This window comes from Petromyzon marinus, chromosome 38, assembly GCF_048934315.1.
Source record: "Petromyzon marinus isolate PM22_M1 ecotype Great Lakes invasive population chromosome 38, UKy_Petmar_22M1.pri1.0, whole genome shotgun sequence".
Taxonomy (NCBI): Eukaryota; Metazoa; Chordata; class Hyperoartia; order Petromyzontiformes; family Petromyzontidae; genus Petromyzon; species Petromyzon marinus.
In genome coordinates, this window is record NC_133704.1 from 2,992,995 (window position 1) to 3,016,295 (window position 23,301).

Sequence of the window (23,301 nt, forward strand, 5' to 3'; positions counted from 1 at the left end):
ATAGCGCTGGGTTCAGGCCTGGTGCACGCTCCCATTACTGCGGAGTCAAAACATTCACCACGGTGCCGGTGCGCATCTCTGTGGGATCCCACTGCGTTCAACTTTCCGCCAAAGAAAACTTCCAGTATTGTTGCATTACCCCTGGGTAGCAGCTCCGGGGCTGCCCAGGTCTGTGGGAGGGGAGGAAGGGGGTGGGGGTGGTGGTGGTGGTGACACCACTGCATTCCATCTCCTCCCGGCAGCCCGCCGTTCAGGATAATTGGGCAGGTGGAAGTCCTGATGCGCTGCACCGACCACATCGCCGCACGACCCCTCGTGGAAACCATCAGTTGTAGAAATGTAAACGTGGAAATCCCAGTGTGAACCTATTCAGCCTGTAGCCTGTGTTTCCCAATCAGCCTAGAGCCGTAAAATTCGTGTGGTGCGCACAGTAATAAAGTTCAACACGATTCTATCGGATAGCAGTACAAATCATTCCTGCAAACCAAAACGCAGGCGCCAATTGCCGGACTGTCCATGTCAAACCTGGATGGGTGGCAGCTCTAATGTAAAGGCTCTTTTTCACAAAGGTCCCGTTACATTGGGGTGTTTGGCCAGCCCCAGTTACATTGCTTGTTTCTTTTAGCTATGGGAGGAAACCAGAGAACGAGCAGGAAACCCAAACAGATTGGGTGAGAACATTCACACTACACACAGAATGGCGCCCGAATCAGAAATCGAATGAACCCAGGCCCTTCTTGCTGTGAGGCGCAAGGCTACCAACCATGTTGACTCCATCTCATAGTGAATGGACATTAAGTGGTCAGGTCCTGCTGTCCAATGAACGGGCATTTTTATTTTGTAATGTATTACTTTTACCTTATTAACACTGTAGTGGAATTCTTCCCCTGTACACTGCTTCACGGTGGAATTCCCTCTCATTGTCTCTGTTACCCAAGCTCGCGTGTTGTGAGTCGCCCCTCCCATGGGCGTCGAGAAGGTGCCCATACCCTGGCTAACCAAGAGGCGGCGGGTACACCAAATGTGGACTAATCTCTGTCCATACCGTTCTGTATGGGATAGAGTGTTGCCCCCTCGCATGCATGGGTTTTCTCCAGATGCTCATTGTCTGAAAACATCTTAATCGGCGCGCACTTCTGCGTGTTGCGGAGCGCTCAGCGTTATAAGATGCAGCTGCATGAATTAGCAACATAATAAAATTATATTTTCGTGAAACCTCTAGTGATAAATGCTGGAAATTGGACACAACGCAGTTCTCTAACCCACACTTTACAACAGCCCGTGAGCAGCAACGGGAGCTGCTCTTGTCGCCAACGGTAGCAGCGGCGTTCGAAAGCCCGCGATCCAATTGCTTACAGGTGTCGCTTTAGCTGAGACGTTGTCTCCTGCCTGGTGCGGTATGGAATGTTTGGGATTTTACAGGTGAGGAGGTGAGAAATGAACCCTTTGTCACACGTAAAAAAAGGCAAATCTCGCTGAAGTGGATTGCAGACGCGCGAGTCGTGGAAAGTGGTCGGCATCATTGTGAACGGAAGCGGCGGTGCAACGCGGCTTTGAGCAAGGCCACGCGGATCGAGAGAGGCACGGGAAGCGTCGCGGAGGATGACGAACCTCGCGTGCCTGGAATAACTCGCGGAGACAAAGAGAGGCGCACCACGTGGGGTAGAGAACAAAGCAACGTTGGAGACGTCGCCATCAATGCAGCGACAAAGCAGTGGGCCTGAGCTGGATGATTTGCTTGGGGCAATGAGGATTGAGTGGCGAGACGAGCGCTGGCATGGCAGGCGAGAGGGGGGGTGCACGTCGTCATGGGGGGGGGGGGTGCACGTCATCGTGGGTGGGGGGCGCACGTCATCGTGGGGGGGGGCGCACGTCATCGTGGGGGGAGGGGTGCAAGTCGTCGTGGGGGGGGGGGTGCACGTCATCGTGGGGGGGGGCGCACGTCATCGTGAGAGGGAGGGGGGGAACGTCGTTGTGGGGGGGGGGGTGCACGTCGTCGTGAGAAGGGGGGGCGCACGTCGTTGTGGGGGGGGGGGCGCATGTCGTCGTGAGTGACCATGATGCCAGGGCGTCTCTGAGCACGTGGCACACGATGAGCGACTTACGACCCATGTCAAGCACCCCCAGTGGCAGCTCTCTCTGTGTGCACAGAGTGGACTGCAGCTCGTCGCAGAGGAAGGGGCCGATGGTCGCTCTGTGTAATCCCAAACGAGTAATTTCCAGGTAACAAAGATATATAATTTATTCGGCAAATTTGGACCGTGACATCGGCACGCAATGGCCGACTCATTCGAGTGGCACCACGGCATCCTTAACGGTCCACGGCGAAGCAGACGGCGCGTGGTTTACGGTTAACGCTGCCACGGTAGTAACCAGGGCAGCCTTCCCGGTTGGAACCGCGAGCCTCGGCAACGCCTCTCCACCAGCCCCGGTTTAGGCAGCACGCCTTCCTCCGTGCAGCATAATAGTGGTTTTGTTTCACGAACTCGTGCACGCTGCACTTGTGACAGCGGCGAGCTCTTTTGCCATAAATTGACGTTGTATTGACACGTGCCCGTTTTAAATGATTACATCCGACCGTGACAGTCATCGCGTACTGTACTTGTTTACATGATTTACAGATGTTAGAATGCGTAGGCTGGGTGTTGCGCGCGTTGAGAGTGCGTTGAATGCGTATTTGTGAGCACTTTTGGCGCCGGGAGCCTGCGTGCGCATGTGTTAGCGTCACGAGTTGACAGTGCAATAATATCGGCTGTCTCCGCGCCAGACAGCATCCACCAGCCCACAGCCGTCATCCAGACCAGAGCTCCCCAAAGCCCCTGTAGCCATAAAGCCTCGGGGTGATGTGTACGGCCAACAGTGAAGAGTGCAGTTGTAGCGCAGGCGGGAGTTGCAGAAACATGGTCGTGCAGTGCTCATTGTAATAAACCATTTTTTTTTATCTGTCAGCTTGTGAGTTATTGGCCAAAAGCAGTGTTTCTGATCAGACCGGCCTTGTCCCTTCTAATTTTGTCCCGCTTTATGGCTCCATAATGGTCTCTTTCACACTCATTTTTTTATTAGCATCTGCACTTTCTAGCCGGGGCCATGAGACCTCCTGTAAAACCCTGACCCGGGAATGAATGGGGGGAGGTGTTTCGCGATTTATTTTTCTTTATGTTTGCTTCCTCTCCGACTCGTGACCGTCCCTCCGAACGGAGCGTTAGCGGCTAACGGCGCGCGAGCCGCCCCGGGGAGTCTCGCCTTCCAGCAGCTCCACTTCCCCTCCGGAAAGCCCTCTCCCTTTCTCTCGCCGGCACAACTGCAAAAACAATCACCCCAGACGGCCGAGTGGCTCGGCGCAGCGGCCAGCGCCAGTAACCGCCACCGCTGCCCAGTTTGACCCACCGGCGTCTGAGGTGCTCGCCGCCTCTTCACAACAACTCAGGGATATTGCACAATGTTTATTTGCCAAATTCTCTCCCTTTTTTTCCTTGCACACGAACGGGCGCTTGAGAATTAATTTGAAATGTGCAGCGTCGCCGCCAAGTGTATTCTTTGGACAGATGTAACGCGTTAAGAATTTTGTAAAATATTACCGTGGTTATAAAGAATGCAATCAGTTCTAATTTAACAGGCCTTTACATTCGAATGTAAATCCATTTTAACAGGGTCATGCATGTCACTGCAATGGAAACAAAAGCAGCAGAGATTGAGGATTCATGAAATATTAAAACTGCGACACTCTCTTACAAACAGAATTTTGACTGCTGCTCAGGAATGCCTGGATTTCAACACGTGTACATTTCTGGTACAGAATGGCATCTGTTTAAGTAGCCCCTTTATGTAAAGAGAGAGAGTTCAGAGTGAATAGAAGTCTGCGGGCAATGGAGGCAGACGTCGAGACGGCGTGTCCGTCTATTACTCGGCGAGCGTCCCGAGAGTCCGGGCGCTGTTGTGCCGACCGATGCTCGCCTGGCCACACCGTAAGATGCGGAAACGTGCCGGTGTGCGACGCCATGCCTGCGCCAGCACTTCTCAAAATACCGGCACTTTCGTTGTCTCCGGGGAGGGGAAGTGATGGTGACCGTGGGCTGCTGGGAAAATCTGCTCCATCCGCGGCGCTCGTGCGTTCACGTCGCAGCCCTGCCGATGGACGTTTATCAATCTCGGTAGTGTACACCTTACATTTCTCTGTCTTGGCGTACGCCTTTACCGCACGCAAGGTAGCCTCTATATTTTGACCAGATGGTCCTTTTTTAAGCGAGCCATTACAATGCAGAAAAGGCTGCTCACGTGCCAACGTTCCCAAATATTATTGCACTTGACAGGCTGCCCATGTTGTTCTCCAGTCTGCGTTGTATGTTCGCTAAATCAAACACAACAGGTTCGCTCTTTGTGCGGCGTAATTGGAACGGCCAAGCTCAACTGCAAATATTTCTCTTGCACGACCAGATGTGAGCTGTTTTGCTTGGCCTGGAGAGGGCCTTGTTAATCACCTTAATTCCTGTGTCCTGGGGGGCGGGCACGCCACCACCGTGTTGTTTTAGGGCACGAGCTCAGCACCAGAGTCTGGGGGGGGGGGTGCCCCCCCCCCCCCCCGGGGCTTTTTCAGCAACCGTGCGCTTGCACCGCCGCTCCCCCACCTCTCCATCATTCATCCTGTTGCCTTGACGCTTACAATTTATAAAAGGAAGTGCTCGCCGCTGACCCCCTGGCTTCCAGCACTAGATTAGAAACCTGTCCAGATATATTAGCGTGGGCCCCACTGCACCTGCTGGGCGTAAATTTTCATTCCGCTTTGCCCAATTCTTTCCACTGGGTGGTTTAATTTGAGGTGATTTATATCGCGGGCCCAGCAAGAGAGGAGGCAGGGAGCTTGCGGTCAGAATGCCGCGGAGATTAATTCGCGCTGTCACAGTGCAGCGCATTTCGCTTGGAGCCTCGCCTAAAGCATTGCCAAAGAAAGAGGGCGATTTTTAATTTTAAACCAGGAGTCCCGTTTGTCCTTACGAAGCGTTCGGGGCGATTCACTTGTTTAAACTGTACGTTCCCGAAACTTTGAGGAGGAAATGTTGAAACTGTAAACTCGACTGAGAAATACTAATGAGGCGTCCCGACGCGGTTCACCGGTAATGGCAGCCGCCTCTCTCTGCGAGTTTAATGAGACTCATCCTTTCATGCTTAAAAATGAAGACGGCAAACTGTGCTGAATGACGTCGGTTCGCTCTGCTTGTGGCGAGCTTTCCCTGTAAACACGTTAGGCGCGGAGGCCCCCGTGCCGGTGTCGCGCCCCAGCACCTGCCTGCCGGCCAATCATTAACCCTCACCTGCAGAGGAGCTCGTTTGCCGCCCGACGCAAGTCAGGTGCGCATCGGTGACTTTGTTTTTTTCCCAGAGAAGTCGCCTCGGGGCAGGGCGAGGACGCTTGGCCCGCAGCGCTCGCTGGTTTTCCGCTCCGCGTGTTTGCGTCTTCCTTCCGGAGGCAGCCTCCCAGAATTCCTCCTGGTCGCCGTGGCTGATGACTCCACGGTGGAGCGACTGGCTTCCCAGACGCCTCACGTTCAGCATGTGCTTTGCGCGAGCGATGATTTTTTTTTAATATAGGCGAGTGGACAGAGTGCTTTTTAGGAGTTAGCCAAACATCCCAAAATAGGACCACAGAGCTTGGGCATTGTTCGTGCCGGTTTTGGCTGCCATCCCGCTTGTCCGTGGTTTCCCGCGCCTCTGAATCGTTCTCTCTCTCCCTCCCTCCGCGAAAGTGAGCGACAACTGCGCACGCTACAAATTCTCCGCTGCGATTATTGTTCATTATTATTGGGACGTTTGGAGGCAGCTGGGTCGCATTAGAGCTGTGTTTGTTCGTGTTTTTGAGAAACCGTGCACCTTGTGTGGACATATGAGCTGAGCTCTCCTCTTTGAGGTCCTTAATCCCACGTGCGGTTGAATCATCCCCCCCACGGATAATTGCACGGTGGAAATTAATCGCACAGGAAGGGAGCGTTTGGAACAAAACTTTAAATATTTTAAACGACTCCCACGTGGGTCTTTCCAAGTGCGGGGCCCACGCCGGTGCCGTGCGCGCAGGGACCGACGCGTGCGCTCGCTCCCACTCGTATCTTGACGGCGCTTCTTGTTTATACGACGGTGAAATCTGTCTCTTCCTGCTCCCTGGGTTGAAATATGGAACCGGCCGGGTGGCTCAGAGGTAGAATGAGCGGCTCGCAATTGGAAGGTCATGAGTTAAAATCCTCGTTGACTCGGCCCATCATGACTGTGAGGTGAATAAAACTAGTACCAATTCATGGGGAAGATCAACAGTGGTTGTCTTACGGTTAGCATTATCTCCGCCATAGGAATGAGGAATTTCCACAATTGGGTCAGGGCTGTAAGCAATAGATGTCGCAATGCCTCAATGCTTGTGTGAGCAGGAGATGACTCCTAACTCCTAAAATCTGGCTCTCCCTTCTTCCATCAGTGAAAGACAAGGTCAGAGGCCCAGACCGGGCCACATCAAACCCTGTGAGATTCAGACCACGCGGCCTCCTCATTGCTCTAAATATGACATCACCCCGTGCATCGTCAGCCATCGCTGCATACGTAGGGAGCGTTGGCGCAGTGCTTAGCGCACACTGCGCTGTGAACCCGGCGACCCCGAGTTTGATTACCAACTGCTGGCTAACATCGGTGGCGTGTGATTTCTGAAATGTTCGTGGGAACACGCCCATTCACCAACTAGCATGGTGAAGTGTGGTCAATCAACCCCATCCAGCAGTGGATTGACAATGGGCTGTGAGTAAATACTCATTCTTATCACAAACGTGCACGGCTCTTGTAGAGGAACACCTAATGTTATTCCACACCTTACAATTAGCGGCGATATGCGATCATCGTGTCGACACGAACGGGAGCCGTGCGGCTCCTCCGTTCCCAGTGCGCCCCACACCTCTGCCGCCGCCGCACGCGTGGTGTCTCTGCTGCCGGCGACGGGGGTCGCGAGGGGTCAGCGGGACCAGCCACCCTGGGCAGCGAGTCTTACACACGCACTTCTCGAGCGCTCTGCGCCGGCAAAACGACGGCGGCGGCCGTGGGAGCCGAACAGTGCGACGACAACGCGAACGTTCCCCGCGACGGGAGAAACAATAAAAGCTGGGAGAGTAACCTCGGCGCTGTGCTAATTACGGCCCTCTGCTGGGTCGGAGTAACGACCTTTAAATCATTTTTATTGAGGGGGAAGCGGCGGTAATGCGTGGCGTTGCAGCGCGCGGGATGAGAGGGGGCCGGCCGCACAGGCAGGAGGTCGCCTGTAATTGCCACGTTGCCGGTTGTTATTCTGCCTGTTGCCAGCTGCAGCGTTGGGTTTTCTTTTTGGGGGGGGGGAGGAGGGGCGGGTGGGCTGGCAGGCGGGTGGAGGAGCCGTCCGGCTTGAGACCGGTGATGGAGGTGTGGGAGGGGGGGGCGACAGGGAGGAGGGGCACTGGAGGCAGGCAGGGGGAGCAGCTGATGGAAACGTGGCTCCCTTGGGTCCTCCCTTCCGCTGATCCGTAGGACGCCCCCCCAGCATACAAATGGCTCTACTCTGTCTCCCTCTCTCCCGCAGGGACCCATTACCGCCTGCCCGACTCGTCCCCGCCATTAATAGCGCTGTCACAGGGGAGGGCTAGGGGCTGGCGTCGGAGGAAGAAGCCTCGTGATTGGGTTGGCGGCGAGTTGGCCGACCGCTCTGCAGTGTTGCGGTGCGTCGTGCGCTGTCCTGCCACGTCGGCACCGCCAGCCGTGAATACCGGCCAATGACTGTGCCGTCGGAATCCGCGCTGCACCCTGTTTGTCGCCCGCGCCGCCCGTAGCTGTCGGGGATCCCGCCTGCCGCCTGCTCTGCAGGGTCACGGGTTGTTCAGCGTCCGCCGTGTGAAGCGCGAGGGGCTGGGGGGGGGAGCAAGTTTGCCAGCTCCTTTGCCGTGAAGTGGGGACCTGTGTGCTGCCGCCGGCACCGCGGCTTGGCCAGCTCGCCCGCGGTGCGCTTCTGGCATCTATCACGGTGTCGGTCGGTCAGCCCGCGGGTCTGAATCTTGTACGATAAGTGTGAGTGTCGGTGCTGGCGCGTAACGTGCCCCATTTTTTTTGCGAGGCATTTAGAATGAAGTGTAATTTTATATTCAGCAGATGTTGCTCTTGCATCGCTGCTTTCCAGCAAGCAACATGGCATTCCCAACTCCCACAGCTGCCAAGAAACCCCAGCCGTATTGGAAAGTTTGTAAACCACGGGCCGTTCCCTAACCGTTTTGACTGTGGTTTACGCAGCTGTGTGAATCGTGTAAAAATTATTAATGACTAACACGTTTTACTTGCGCAGAAGACCGTTATTTTTGGGACATTTGTGGTAAATAAATATTTCGTAGCACCGGAGTAAGCGGCGATTTGCAAATTAAATGGCGGCCTTAAGTAGTGATTCTATTTGCAATGCGAACGAAGCCAGAGAAGGATCTTTGAGTAGAGCCTCGTGTGGAAGGAGCTGCCGCTCGGGCTCCGTGCTCGTTAGGCGGCCGCATTAAGTGATGGGGTTTTAATCAGCGCGGAGCGGCGCCGCTACCGCTGCCGGTCGTGGTCATTAGCGCTGTCGTTACCGCGAGAGAGCAGCTGCGCGAGCGCCCGTGCTCCGGTAATGAAGAGGAGTGCTCGGGATCACAGGCGACCGGGGCTTTAATCAGCTGCCCAGAAAGGTGCCGCTCGTTAATTAGCAAGAAGGATGGAATTATTGTTTTATCTGCTGAGCGGGGCCCCGTGGGGAGGCGACGCCTTTGTTGGGGTTGTGCCGACTCGCCGGGAGTTGCCGTCTGTGTGGCTGTAATCAGCCGCTCGCTGCCGCTCGGAGGCAGACGCGGCGATGTGGCGACGTGGCTTCGTTAAAAACATCTGAGCGAGTTCGCAGCCAGGGCGAGTCCTGCTCGTAGACTGCGCAAATTATTCACGGCGCGCGCAAGCGGAGACGGAAACGAGTCCCGGGCAGGAGATGCCAAGCGGCGATCACGTCCACGTGCCCAGTGCGCCCTGTTTGTACGTTTTCACAGGTGGAATTGTTGCGGCCAGAAACAAGCAGCGCTATCGAAGTTGTATACGAGTGTAACGCGTTTCTTGCATTGAGAAAAGTTATTTTAAGAAATTGTAAGGAATTCAGGAGTGGAGCAATGCGAGGGAAGACGCATAAAGAGAAGCGTCGTGGCCTGCAGTGCGGTGGCTGAGCGCCGTGTGAATGAGAATGAATATAAAAGTTCACGTAGGTTCTTCTAAAGTTGCATAACTTTATCTAATATTTGTTCACATATGGGCGTCGCACAACACAATGGTGTCACGATGACGTGCAACTGAGCACGGCACGAGCAGCGTGCGTGCGTTCACTCCGGAACGGTGTTCGTATTGCGTTGGTGCTTGCCACAGAGCGGTGTCTGAGACAGACACGCAGCACACCGCACATTACCCCGCCCCACTGACTGCACCAGGCACCAGGCATCAAGGCACCAGATACCAAGACACCTGGCACCAGACACCAAGGCACCAAGCACTAGTTATCAAGCACACAGTGCACATGCACGATTGGGAGCTTGATGCTAAATGAAACGTTCCGCTGACCAAGCCCCGGGGCTCCCGCGCCCTCTCGGCCCTGACCCCGCGGCACAGCCCTCGCCGAGGGCGAGGAACGCACCAAGCACCCACGCGCACGCATGCGGGGAAAGGCGTGCGGCCGGCCCAGAGGACGCGCCATTAGCGCTCCCATGCGTTCCCAATTCCTTTTAGAAAAAGACGCTTGATCTGGCAGCCGCCGCCACGACTGCAGCAAGGGCTGCTGCTGGCAGATTTCACAGCTGTGGTGAGCACCGCTCCATGGCCGGCTTTCCGGCGCAGCCTCACTCCCACTCCGTTGACATCTCGCTCTGCCTTCGTCAGCCAATTAACTCGTCGGTGCCCTGCCGCTAGGGTTGCTTTCGATTGTAGATCAAACCCAGAAATATTTCTCAGTCAGCCTCGATCTATTTTCAAAGCTTGCGCAGTAAACCTGTGATAGAGTTCAGCAGAAATACCAGAACCAGACCTAGGTACAAATTAATTCCTGCTGCCACCGGAACATGGACGCCAATTCCCAGATCGACCTGGTCCAAGCCGTGGCAGGTGTCGACCTTGACCTGCGACGGGTGCCCGGGCCCGGCCCAGAGGCCGCCCGTTGTCACGCGTAAGTGGAGCGGCCGAGCCAGGCATGGCTGCGGCGTGGCTGCGGCGTCTGCTGTCGCGTGAGACGTTCCCGTGACCCCACGCGCTAACCTGGCCACGCTCCATCCTCCGTCTAATCTGCGGTGATCCACCCTCATTTCCTAAACGCCAATCCCCCAAACGTTGTGAGTGTAACATTTTTAGGCTTAGATTGGAATGCCGGGTGGTTTTGAGTGGTGAGAAAAAAAGGGAAAAAAAAGTGAAGCAGTGCATGATCGGGTAAGCGTTTCAATTAACAACTGGGGGACACAGCGAAACACTCAGAGCGGTGGGGGTGCAGCGGGCGCCCCACTTAATTGCCCAACCACATAATCACAGCTGTATCTTCGTCGCTTGCTTAAGCTGGTCATGCAGTCAAGGTGTTAACCACATCACTGGCTTCTGTAGACTGCCAATTATATCTCAAACCCTCAATTATGATGATAACAAGCGCTAGCCTGCACATTACGGCGGAGTGCCTTAAACTGACTGCTTCGCATTAAAGTATTTGCAAAGATTCACGAACACTGTTCAAAGGCTTTGTGGCACATGTCCTATAATTAGAGAATGGAAGAATGCTTGAGTATTATTGCAATATCGCTCGCTCGATGACACGTTTTTATGAAAGTCATCCTGTTAGATTAACGGACCAATTGAAGATTCCCGTGGCAGTGCAAGGGGCAGCGAGCATTGTGAGCGCTGGAACCCCTGGTCGTAGTGAAGTGCAGTCGGCAAGTTAAAACCTCTGGTCGTGGCGAAGCGAAGCGTGCAAGTTAAACCTCTGCCATGCTGTGCGTTCATGTTGGTCCCCTAGCAAGATATGTAATATATCGGGTTATTCTCGTAATTACGTTCGTCTTCACGATGCATCGCAGTGTTGGTTGTTATGAATGCAGGCTCTTCCTCCTCAGTCCTACTGCGTATCCACGGTGCTGTGTACCGTGGTATTCTGTAATGTATCCCAGTTCGCCCGTGCAGAGGAGAATGAAAATAGACAAACAACCATTACGCCGCCTTCACACATCTGCCCCTCCAAAGTACAAGTAGCAGCGGTGTTTGTGTCTCGGCGGTCGAGTCAGCCCTGGTCACACCCGCAAGCAGCACCACCATCACCCCCACCAACCACCATCACTGCCACTGCTATCACCATCTATCACCGCCACATGTATCATCACCACCATCACCACCACTATCACCACCACTATCACCGCCACCACTGTCACCGCCACCACTATCACCACCACCACCACAACCACCATCACCACCACCATCACCGCCACAATCACCTTCAAATGACAATGCGCTTTAAGGAATACATCTATATATAAAATGAAAATTTGTGAATGTGTGTCTGTTCGAAATGTTTAGCATACTTCCCAACATGCAACAAACTTGACATATGGCATGTGGGTAGCTTCCAGACTGTACGCAATGCAAAAAGTATGAAAATGTACTTTTGTAATTTGCGGGGGGGGTGGCGCAATAATGGATATATTTTGCACTGCAAGTGAGCGGTGACGTCACATCTGTGATGTCACCCGCATTAGAAAACGTCACGCAGTGTGCCTGCTGATGTCACGCATCCCCCCCCCCCAACCCTCCGCGTAGGCCGTGTATTAATCCAAGACAAGAATCCAAGTCTCGGGCGAAGCCGGGTTATAAAGCTAGTATTGAATATGTGTTTTCCTATTCTGGGAATTAGGAAATAAACCTTCAATCAAATCCAACTTAATAAGTATGCAGCGTTGTGGGGGGGGGGGGGGTTGCAAATTACATTCCCAATTATGTCTCTAATGCAAGATATTTTAAATTTCAAAAGCAGAAGAAACTTTTTTTTTATGCTTGTGCAGCAAAGTGTGAATTTAAAACTCCAAACTTAATTGGCCATTAAAAAAAAAAATCCCTTGCCGGCGAGATTCGCAGAGCCGTTCAAATAAAGGAGCTGCTAATACCGTGAGCCGTGCTCGCGTTGCCGGTGCTGCGAGAAGCAAATACATGAATCGTTCCATTTGTGGGTCTAGCATCATTATCGCACCTCCTGTAGCATGTGTAATCACTGGTAATTTGCTCTCTAAAAATCCCACTGCCTGTCCCGTGCGCCCGCCTGCCTGCGTGCACGTGTGCGTACGTGTGTGTCAGCAGTTTGGGGGTAGCAGGAGTGCAGCGGTCGGTGCACCGTGCTACGAAGTGCGAAACCGCATCATTGACGGATATCGCAGCGATTGCTGGGCCCCCCCAAGGTCGACTTGGACCTAAACGAATACCCGGTGCATTGGGGAGACGGTGGTAGCCGGCGGTGGTGGCGGTGTCACCCGCCGCCTCGTTGCGGCGTTCCGTCCTCGATACGTGCACGCTAATGACGACACTTGCCCCTACAGTCAACGTGGGCTACACGGGGGATTTTTGTAATTGTTTCAACAAAGCCGAGCAGCCCAATTGAATAATAGGCTGGAGGCTAAAGCTGCGAGCGAGCAGGTGGCAGGGCGTGCACCGTTTTGAGGAGCGAGGAGGGCATGCGGTACACGAGCAGTGCCCGCCGCCAGCGGGATGCAGAACACTCGTGACCATCAAAGCTTCGCCAGCCTCGCGCATTTTAAAGTTCGTTTTTAAGCTGCAAATTTTAATTAACGAAAGCGAGGTCCTTTGATTGGGAATGTACATGTTTTACCTTGTTGTCTTACGGCTGTTTAAAGGTACCCAGCCTCCAGACACGTGTTACCTTCATGGCGCGTATTATGATGCGTGGGGACGCGTAAACAACTCCCGCAAACTGTTGGGCTCCTCTCTCGCCGGCACTGCGACTGCCACTCGGCTCTGCATGCGGCATTCAGTAGAGTGCCGTGGCATCATGGAAGAGGTTGTGGTGGTGGTGGTGGATGAGTGGGACTGTGGTGGTGGGTGAGTGGGACTGTGGTGGTGGGTGACTGAAGCTGTGGCGGTGGGTGAGTGAGGCTGTGGTGGTGGGTGAGTGGGACTGTGGCGGTGGGTGAATGAGGCTGTGGCGGTGGGTGAGTGAGGCTGTGGCGGTGGTTGAGTGAGGCTGTGGTGGTGGGTGAGTGAAGCTGTGGTGGTGGGTGAGTGAGGCTGTGGTGGTGGGTGAGTGAAGCTGTGGTGGTGGGTGAGTGAGGCTGTGGTGGTGGGTGAGTGAGGCTGTGGTGGGTGAGTGAGGCTGTGGTGGTGGGTGAGTGAGGCTGTGGCGGTGGGTGAGTGAGGCTGTGGCGGTGGGTGAGTGAGGCTGTGGTGGTGGGTGAGTGAGGCTGTGGTGGTGGGTGAGTGAGGCTGTGGCGGTGGGTGAATGAGGCTGTGGCGGTGGGTGAATGAGGCTGTGGCGGTGGGTGAGTATGACTGGTGGTGGGTGAGTGAGGCTGTGGCGGTGGTTGAGTGAGGCTGTGGTGGTGGTTGAGTGAGGCTCTGGCGGTGGGTGAGTGAGGCTGTGGTGGTGGGTGAGTGAGGCTGTGGTGGTGGGTGAGTGAAGCTGTGGTGGTGGGTGAGTGAGGCTGTGGTGGTGGGTGAGTGAAGCTGTGGTGGTGGGTGAGTGAGGCTGTGGTGGTGGGTGAGTGAGGCTGTGGTGGGTGAGTGGGACTGTGGTGGTGGGTGAGTGAGGCTGTGGTGGTGGGTGAGTGAGGCTGTGGTGGTGGGTGAGTGAGGCTGTGGTGGTGGGTGAGTGAGGCTGTGGCGGTGGGTGAATGAGGCTGTGGCGGTGGGTGAATGAGGCTGTGGCGGTGGGTGAGTATGACTGGTGGTGGGTGAGTGAGGCTGTGGTGGTGGGTGAGTGAGGCTGTGGTGGTGGGTGAGTGAGGCTGTGGTGGTGGGTGAGTGAGGCTGTGGTGGTGGGTGAGTGAGGCTGTGGTGGTGGGTGAGTGAGGCTGTGGTGGGTGAGTGGGACTGTGGTGGTGGGTGAGTGAGGCTGTGGTGGTGGGTGAGTGAGGCTGTGGTGGTGGGTGAGTGAGGCTGTGGCGGTGGGTGAGTGAGGCTGTGGTGGTGGGTGAGTGAGGCTGTGGTGGTGGGTGAGTGAGGCTGTGGCGGTGGTTGAGTGAGGCTGTGGTGGTGGTTGAGTGAGGCTCTGGCGGTGGGTGAGTGAGGCTGTGGTGGTGGGTGAGTGAGGCTGTGGTGGTGGGTGAGTGAGGCTGTGGTGGTGGGTGAGTGAGGCTGTGGTGGTGGGTGAGTGAGGCTGTGGTGGGTGAGTGGGACTGTGGTGGTGGGTGAGTGAGGCTGTGGTGGTGGGTGAGTGAGGCTGTGGTGGTGGGTGAGTGAGGCTGTGGTGGGTGAGTGAGGCTGTGGTGGTGGGTGAGTGGGACTGTGGTGGTGGGTGAGTGAGGCTGTGGGTGAGTGAGGCTGTGGTGGTGGGTGAGTGAGGCTGTGGCTGTGGGTGAGTGAAGCTGTGGTGGTGGGTGAGTGAGGCTGTGGTGGTGGGTGAGTGAGGCTGTGGTGGTGGGTGAGTGAGGCTGTGGTGGTGGGTGAGTGAGGCTGTGGTGGGTGAGTGAGGCTGTGGCGGTGGGTGAGTGAGGCTGTGGCGGTGGGTGAGTGAGGCTGTGGCGGTGGGTGAGTGAGGCTGTGGCGGTGGGTGAGTGGGACTGTGGTGGTGGGTGAGTGAGGCTGTGGCGGTGGGTGAGTGAGGCTGTGGTGGGTGAGTGGGACTGTGGTGGTTGTAATTGTGGTTGACATCCCATTGTTTTTGACGCTGTGACTCCTTGCGGTGGCTCTGCCTGTGCGCTAATGCAATGCTCGGTGTGGAATATTTGCGGCTGCACCGTTATAAACATTCATTCGTTGAAACTGTAGTGGCACATTTGAACAAGTCTTTCATCGCAGTACCCGAGCTATTCACTGTTAGGTGGGAGGGGGGTTGTTTATTATTTTTGTTTACAAGGTCGGACTGCCTGGGTGTGCGCAGGGCTGGGTTGACCACACACACTAGGGGCTGTGTTTGGGTTCAGCGTGGGTCTTGGCTTTCCCTCGTGTGTCTGTGGATCTTGGGATGGTGCTTGCGCTAAGGGATTGCTTCTCAGCCGAAATTGGCACCAGTGGGAATGCTTAATCCGCCGAATACCTTACCCGCAAACGTACAACGTCTTCCGTGACATGAAGGCCTCCGCAGCAAACACGATATGGCGTAACACGGCGCTGTCTCTATGAAGCCCTGTGCCCAGGGGGAGCTACCCGCATCCGTGAGTCGCTCGCCTGCATCGTCGGACCTTGTGACAAAACTCGGATAACAAATTGATCGGTGCACCACTAAATGCAAAGAGGTTATCACAGCCATCGCCGTGGACCGGGGCCCAGTTTGACCCGATCGTGAACCCCCACGCCTGTCTGCTGGGTGCCCCCCCTGAGGAGACAAGCGTCCCTCTCATCATCGCGTCGCCGTTGCGTCTTGCGAGTCGGCGGGGCGTCGGCGCTCATTCTGCGTCGCGCGCTCACGCGCTCCTCTCGTGGCTCTGCCTCCAGCAGGCCGAGGAGAAGCCTCCCCTTCTTCCGGCAAACCCCCGAGACACTCGCGAGCCTCGCTCGAGCGCATTGTAGAGTCTAACGCTATAAGTGATAAATATAACATCACAAAATAACCAATCCTTCTGAAGTAATGCACTCCCAGAAGGAAGGCCGTGTGACCGGTGGGATGGGTAATAAATACTTGCGTTGTTTACGTGGCGGAACAGGTACGGGAAGGCGGTGAATGGTCTGCTTCGTTGTTTTGTTTCCACATGCTTGGCTCACGTGGAGCTGATTGTGGGACGTTCTGGGAGGGATTCCGCCTGAAGGTTCGCTTGACAAAAGCACGAGCCCCAGAAACACTGTAAGCAACAATTAGTCTTTAGTAGCTTGTAAATGTGTGGCCATTGAACCTTTGAGGTGGTCGATACCTCTGGTATGACCGAGGTTGCTGCGGGCGAGTGAGTGGCAAGATTGCTCGCTAATGCTCAGGGCAGTTGTTGACGTCTCATGAGCGATGGGGTGCGACAGGACGCCCGTCTCCTCGCTAAGTGCTGCTTCGCTCTGCCGAGTGGTGTGGGGCGCCGGCCCAGCAATTAGGAGTGCGGAAGAGTTTGCGAGGGCTGGTTAAGCGCCCTTTGTTGATCTGTGATCTCTACGTGGCTTTAGTTGTTTGTGTTGTTGTGGCCTGGATTGGCGTGCTCGGCTGCGTAATCATTGGCAGCTCGTGTTCAAGGGGATGTTTCTAGGCTGTGTACGTACTATTCTGTATACGCATTTTTGTCATTGAATGTTCGTGGTTTACAGGTTTGATTTTGCTAAAGTGCTTTAGTGGCTCCAGCGGGGAGATGGAGGCAGACTCTGCAGTGCTCAGCGTGGCTGTGTGCTGTGGTCGGACATCGTGGGGGTCCAACTTGGGACGTCTCTGATGCCCAGAGAGATGCCTGTGGGCCCTCCTCCTCGGTGTCTGCACCCGTGGCACCGTGTGTCTGCACCGCTGTCTTCGTTAGCAGCACTCTGTGCTTGCACTGCTGCCTGCGCTAGTGGCACCGTGTGTTCGTGTTAGCGGCGCTAACGACTGCCGGCATGAAGGCGGTGCGCAACCCCATGAATCACAACGGCTGCAGCACAGCTCGGCCTGTTAAAGGCTGTCCTGCTCCGCGTAATGTAAACCGAAAACCTTTGAAATGTAAAAGCATGTTATGCGTACAGTGGCTGTTTAATTCAGGCATTCATTACTCTATTCATGTTGCTCATCACGTCGCAGAGCTGCGGTGACATTTAGCATAAATTAAGCATCCATACGCAAATGGAGGAGAAGGCAGTGGTGCAGGGATTGCTCGGTTCCTGCGAGGAGCTCTGGCATGGAGCGTTCGGATTTTTGTTTTGAAACACCGTTGCTAATCATCGGCCCAAAGGCCCAAAACGTCAAGCGAGCAGCAACAAACAGGACTGTCAACGTTGTAATAGATTGAGGGTGAATGTGCTTCTTGAATGGAGAAAGTTATCGTAAGAGTTTGCGGAAAAGAGACGAGAGGAAATTCCGAAGCGGAATGGTGCGAGGAGAAGAAGCAGAAAGAGAAGCGATGTGACCTGCAGTGTGGTCAGTGAGTGGATGAGTGGGTGGGTGAGTGTTGTTGTGAACTGCAGTGTGGTGTTTTAGTGGGTGGGTGAGTGAGTTGTAATCTGAAGTGTGGTGGTTGAACACTGTGGTGGATGAGATGAAACTGTCCAGTGTCTGGTAGACACTGACTGACCGTCAGCGAGCGAGTGGCAGAGTGAATCGGTGAGTGCTGGGTCCTCAACCGCCTTGACGGCTCTGTACCCGGGCAACAGTGAGGCAGGGACTGGGTGCTGCACCTCAGACATGGCAGCAGTTTTTAACTGAGGCCCAACAACGTGCTTTGTGCCTCTGTGCTCGGTGAGATTCCCTTTCGCGCGCCGCCTTAACGGTGCTTGCGGTGGGGCAGCTGGCGGTGTGGCTGCCGACCCCGACGCTGTCCACTTGGGAGGCCGTCACCGTGCCAGTCAACCTCTCAGTTTCTCTGCCAGTCACTCAGTCAGTACGTCAGTCACTTTCTCAATGTGCCAGTCACGACACCGCTTCCTCAGGGAATGTGCCAGTCACTCGTGTCAGTCATTGTGCCAATCATGTCAATCCCAGTGTCTGGCTGAGCCATGTCTGGTTTTCAAAGGGAAAAAAAAATTCAACACAGAAGATCCAATGCATTTTTTATTTTAAATAATTTCAGCGGTTAAAGCTGCAATTGGTTTTGTCGAGTAATAGAATTGGAATAGCCTGCAGGCAGACACAACTACAGAGGGAAGAAAAAAATTAACAACATTTGTGCAAATGTGTTTTAAAAAGCGGTAAATACGAGGAGAGCATCGAGAGTCAGCGATGCGGCGCCACCGCTGCGTGATCTATGTGACAGCGCCGCGAAAGTGGCTTGGTGCGACGGCTCCTCCGTCTTCCTCCCCTCGATCTCCGTCGGCTCGCTCCGCAATCGATTGGGGCCGCCACGACGCCCTCGCCGCCTCTAATCCGCACCCGCCCCGCCGCCGGATCGATCCCGTGGGGTGGCCGGGGTTGGGGGGGATGGGCGGACGATTGCTATGCCGGACGGGACTCTGGGCGGGCTCTCATTAGCGGGGAGCAATTATCCCGAGCTACATGGATATCGGGTTGTTAAGCCCGGGGAACAGGGCCAAGCACCCAGGGCTTACGCCTGCAATCTCCCAGCAGGGCCGTGATGGATTAGATGAGCGTGCGGGAGCGGCTGGGCTCGTCGCTGCCACCGCTGCTCCCAGCAGAGCGGGGGGCTGGCGCGGCCGTGTCGGCCAGCGGCTGATTTGCCCGTGGCTGCTTCTTGGCAGGCGGCTCGTGCAGCTGCCGTGCCGACGAAACGATCCGCGCCGTCGCCGAAATGTTGGCGCTGTGTGGGTGTCTCGGAGGACACGGTTCCGTCCCGGTTGTTTGCCTCTCGCTCACGTTAGCCTCCGGCGTGGGGTCGCCACCCGCACTGTGCGCGACCCGCCTTAGTCCTGGACCGATGTCCGCTACCGGTACCGGTGCTGTGCCGCGCTTCCTGCGGTACAATGCAAGGTTGAGATGGACCTGGGCTGACCATTGGACGTGTCCGAGGTGGAGATGGCGGTTCGACTGGAGCCGGCGGTCACCTGCCGTCTGCCTCCATGCGCACGCGGTGCTTGGCGCCAACGCTTTGCCGCTGTTTACACGACGTAACACCGTGGTCAATTCCCCCGGAACACATGTTCAAATCCTTGTGGACGTTTGGCTGAAGGATGATGTGGAGTTTCCCCTTTTTTACATTCACGCGTTTCACCTTTCGCACTATGTGAAATATTTTATGGGCGCATCAACAATCACCTTGCTTGACCCAACCGTAACTTCCTGATGAAATTACCGGTAAAATCAGTTTCATGCGAAATAATTCAATCTCAGTTTGATCTTGCCCTTATTCATGAGTGGACGGCGTACGGCGTGGTCTGTGAGCGCACCAGGGAAACGTGGCTTCCCCAGCTATACTCAAGTGTGGTGCAGCTGCAGTGCGAGCAGGCATCCTACATTTCTACATTAAACCAACGGTCATTGAATTTAAAACGGCGCCTCCGCATCCCTGGTGCTGCCCTGAGGCTTGCCTTGGGCCTCTTCCTTGTGCTTTGCAGCGCGCACACATGTACAGTGAGGGAAAAAAAGTATTTCATCCCCTGCTGATTTTGTACGTTTGCCCACTGACAAAGAAATGATCAGTCTATAATTTTAATGGTAGGTTTATTTGAACAGTGAGAGACAGAATAACAACAAAAAAATCCAGAAAATGCATGTCAAAAATGTTATATATTTATTTGAATTTTAATGATGGAAATAAGTATTTGACCCCTCTGGAAAACATGACTTAGTAGTTGGTGGCAAAACCGTTGTTGACAATCACAGAGGTCAGACGTTTCTTGTAGTTGGCCATCACGTTTGCACACATCTCAGGAGGGATTTTGTCCCACTCCTCTTTGCAGATCTTCTCCAAGTCATTAAGGTTTCGAGGCTGACGTTTAGCAACTCGAAACTTCAGCTCCCTCCACAGATTTTCTATTGGATTAAGGTCTGGAGACTGGCTAGGCCACTCCAGGACCTTAATGTGCTTCTTCTTGAGCCACTCCTTTGTTGCCTTGACCGTGTATTTTGGGTCATTGTCATGCTGGAATACCCATCCACGACCCATTTTCAATGCCCTGGCTGAGGGAAGGAGGTTCTCACCCAAGATTTGACGGTACATGTCCCTATCCATCGTCCCTTTGATGCGGTGAAGTTGTCCTGTCCCCTTAGCAGAAAAACTTGTTTCCACCTCCATGTTTGACGGTGGGGATGGTGTTCTTGGGGTCATAGGCAGCATTCCTCCTCCTCCAAACACGGCGAGTTGAGTTGATGCCAAACAGCTCCATTTTGGTCTCATCTGACCACAACACTTTCACCCAGTTGTCCTCTAAATCATTCAGATGTTCATTGGCAAACTTCAGACGGGCATGTATATGTGCTTTCTTGAGCAGGGGGACCTTGTGGGTGCTGCAGGATTTCAGTCCTTCACGGCGTAGTGTGTTACCAATTGTTTTCTTGGTGACTATGGTCCCAGCTGCCTTGAGATCATTGACAATATCCTCCCGTGTAGTTCTGGGCTGATTCCTCACCGTTCTCATGATCATTGCAACTCCACGATGTGAGATCTTGCATGGAGCCCCAGGCCGAGGGAGATTGACAGTTCTTTTGTGTTTCTTCCATTTGCGAATAATCGCACCAATTGTCACCTTCTCACCAAGCTGCTTGGCAATGGTCGTGTAGCCCATTCCAGGCTTGTGTAGGTCTACAATCTTGTTCCTGACATCCTTGGAGAGCTCTTTGGTCTTGGCCATGGTGGAGAGTTTGGAATCTGATTGATTGATTGCTTCTGTGGACAGGTGTCTTTTATACAGGTAACAAGCTGAGATTAAGAGTGGTCCTAATCTCAGCTCGTTACCTGTATAAAGTACACCTGGGAGCCAGAAATCTTTCTGATTGAGAGGGGGTCAAATACTTATTTCCCTCATTAAAATGCAAATCAATTTATAACATTTTTGACATGCTTTTTCTGGATTTTTTTGTTGTTATTCTCTCACTGTTCAAATAAACCTACCATTAAAATTATAGACTGATCATTTCTTTGTCAGTGGGCAAACGTACAAAATAAGCAGGCGATCAAATACTTTTTTCCCTCACTGTATGTGTGGCTGTGTGTGTTTGTGTCCGTCTGTCTGTGTGGTTGTGAAGCTGTGTGTTTGTGTGGTTGCATGTCTGTGTGTCCGTGGCCATGTAGCTGTGTGACCATGTAGCTGTGTGTCCCCGTGGCCGTGTGGCTGTGTGGCTGGGGGGAGAGCAGGACTCCCGTGGGATCCGTCCACCCCGCACCCCCTCTCCTTGAGCCGCAGCAAGGTTAACCCAACTCCGTGAGTGATAACCCCCCCGAGTCGGCATTCGGGACCCCCACACGGCCGCCCCCACGGCTGCCTCTGCAGGAGGAGGGCGGCCGTGGCGACGGTGTGGACTCGGCGGCAGGAGCCCACGTGCGGTCACGCGTTGATTCGCTGGTTTTTTTGCAACCGGCTCTGTCGCGGTTGGTGACCCAAAACAATATTTACTATAACCGGCACACCACGTCCCGTATACCTCGCGATATGGCTGTGCCTACTTGTAGCTCACACCAGTCTAGCAGCATCCAACAGTGATTACCTGCTTTGGTGGACATTTAGCATTCCAATGGCGAGGGCAAGTCTATCCATAGGACAACCAATGTGGACTTCCCAACGAAGTGTTACGTGTTTTAACGACCCCAGAGTGAGGGATGATGGGCAGAGTTAACCCCGAACCAGGATGTGACCTCACCACCTTCTCATTGCGAGCCACTCGCTCTGCCAATAGCCACCTGGCCTATTCTGGTCACAATCGTTTAAATGTAATACAAATAAAATAAAACATCCTGCATGAGATGTTTGGAATTGGCCAAAATTGCTATAATTATAGGACCGCAGAGTTTGGGCAATTGTTGTTGCTGGTTCTGGCCGCCTTGCCGCATGCTCGCATTTTCCCCCGTGCCTCCCGTGCGAGATCTGCACGCGTTAGCAAATCCTACTGCAACGTTTCACGGTTTCGCATTGGGTTTATATCATCTCGGTAGGATTACGATTGCAGCATGCGATGCGTTTACGAGCGGGGCGACGGCCGAGGCCTTCTAGGTTCTCGTCGAATGGCAGAGGCCACTGGGCGCGAGGGCCACGCAGGCGAGCGGGGCCACATGACGGCGTACGCTCGCGTGCCCGCGTCCTGGCGGCATCAAGGCCGTATTTGACGGCTCGGGGGCTGCAGAGGATTAAAAAGCGGCTGCATTGAACTCCCGCGGGTCGATACGCCGCTCCTTATCTGCCGGACGGGTCGATGGTGGCCATCGACGTGCCGCGGCTCGCCGTTTATTCCTCTGTTGCCGGCTCGTGAGGAACGGCGGCGGCAGCGGCCTGGTGTCTGCCAGTGTGGAAGGGGGACAGGGGGGGGGCACGGCGGGGAGCGGCCGCGTTGGGTGACGTGGGAAGTGGCCGCACGGGCCCGCTGCGGGTGGCCTGCTAAGGTGACCCGCGGGTCCCCACCGTGCGCCGCTGCTGGTTTGCTTCGCCGCATATTTTAAGATTTGATTTGACGTTTATTTTGTTCCCGTGAACTTCCTCGTTGATTCTTGTGCGTGCACATTGAGGGCTCGGCCCGCTGGACTGTTTAATCTCATGCATGCTGCGTTCATTTCAATATACTCACCTACTGACTAACTCACTGACTCAACCACTCACTCACCCATTCACTCACCCCCTCCACATTCCACTGCAGGTCACAACACTTGTCTTTTTGTGTATTCCCACGCACTGCTACACGTTGAAATCCCCTCCCACTGTCAAACTCTTAAAATACCCTTGCTCAAATCAATAAATGCAGTATTTCCTATATATTACTGAGCATGCTGTTTGTTACTGGCAGCTTCATGTCTTGGCCCTTCGGGCCTGTGCTCAGCAGCCGTGTTAAACAAAAACCAAAAAATATATTTTTAGAAATTGATGCAGCTTTGGAAAAAGACGTGGCAAATAGAGTGAGACATTAAATGAAACAATAAGAATAGTTTTTTTTACCCTTTCTGGTAATAAACAACACTTGAGGCCTTTTTCAAGGCCTCAAGTCTACAATCACCGCACGTACATATGGAAAAACATGCAAACAAAATAATCTGATAACATTTGCATTGTCTGTAATCAGAGCTTGTGTGTTGTTTGCATGTTTTGCCACAGGTGCGTGTGGTTAATGATGCCTCGCAAAAGGTATGTATTTGGTGTTTGAACATCTTAACACCTGCTGTTTTATTGCCAGAAGGGGTAAAATAAAAGATTTTTGTGTCATCATTTTGATACTGGTAAAAAAAGGTCCCATGGTGACACTGAATATTAAAACTGAAATAGAATTTGCTGAAATGTTTTACTCCCAGGAGACCGTGTGAGTTTTATTTTTTTTTAAAAACACTTTTTTTAATGCAGAGAGACAAATTTGGGAGGGAGGTGTTATATAGTTCC

At 54.0% G+C, this 23,301-nt stretch overlaps 1 protein-coding gene across 11 annotated transcripts in view; it reads left to right on the forward strand.

Moving 5' to 3' along the window:
• AUTS2 (activator of transcription and developmental regulator AUTS2) overlaps positions 1–23,301 on the forward strand; it is a 259,977-nt gene that overhangs the window by 171,584 nt on the left and 65,092 nt on the right. For 10 of the 11 annotated variants that reach the window (XM_076072511.1, XM_076072510.1, XM_076072506.1 and 7 more), the window contains one exon: positions 23,023–23,052. The exons of the other annotated variant lie outside the window; for it this stretch is intronic. In XM_076072511.1, coding sequence (XP_075928626.1) covers positions 23,023–23,052 — 30 coding nt within the window. The remainder of the gene's footprint in view (positions 1–23,022; positions 23,053–23,301) is intronic. 11 annotated transcript variants of the gene reach the window in all.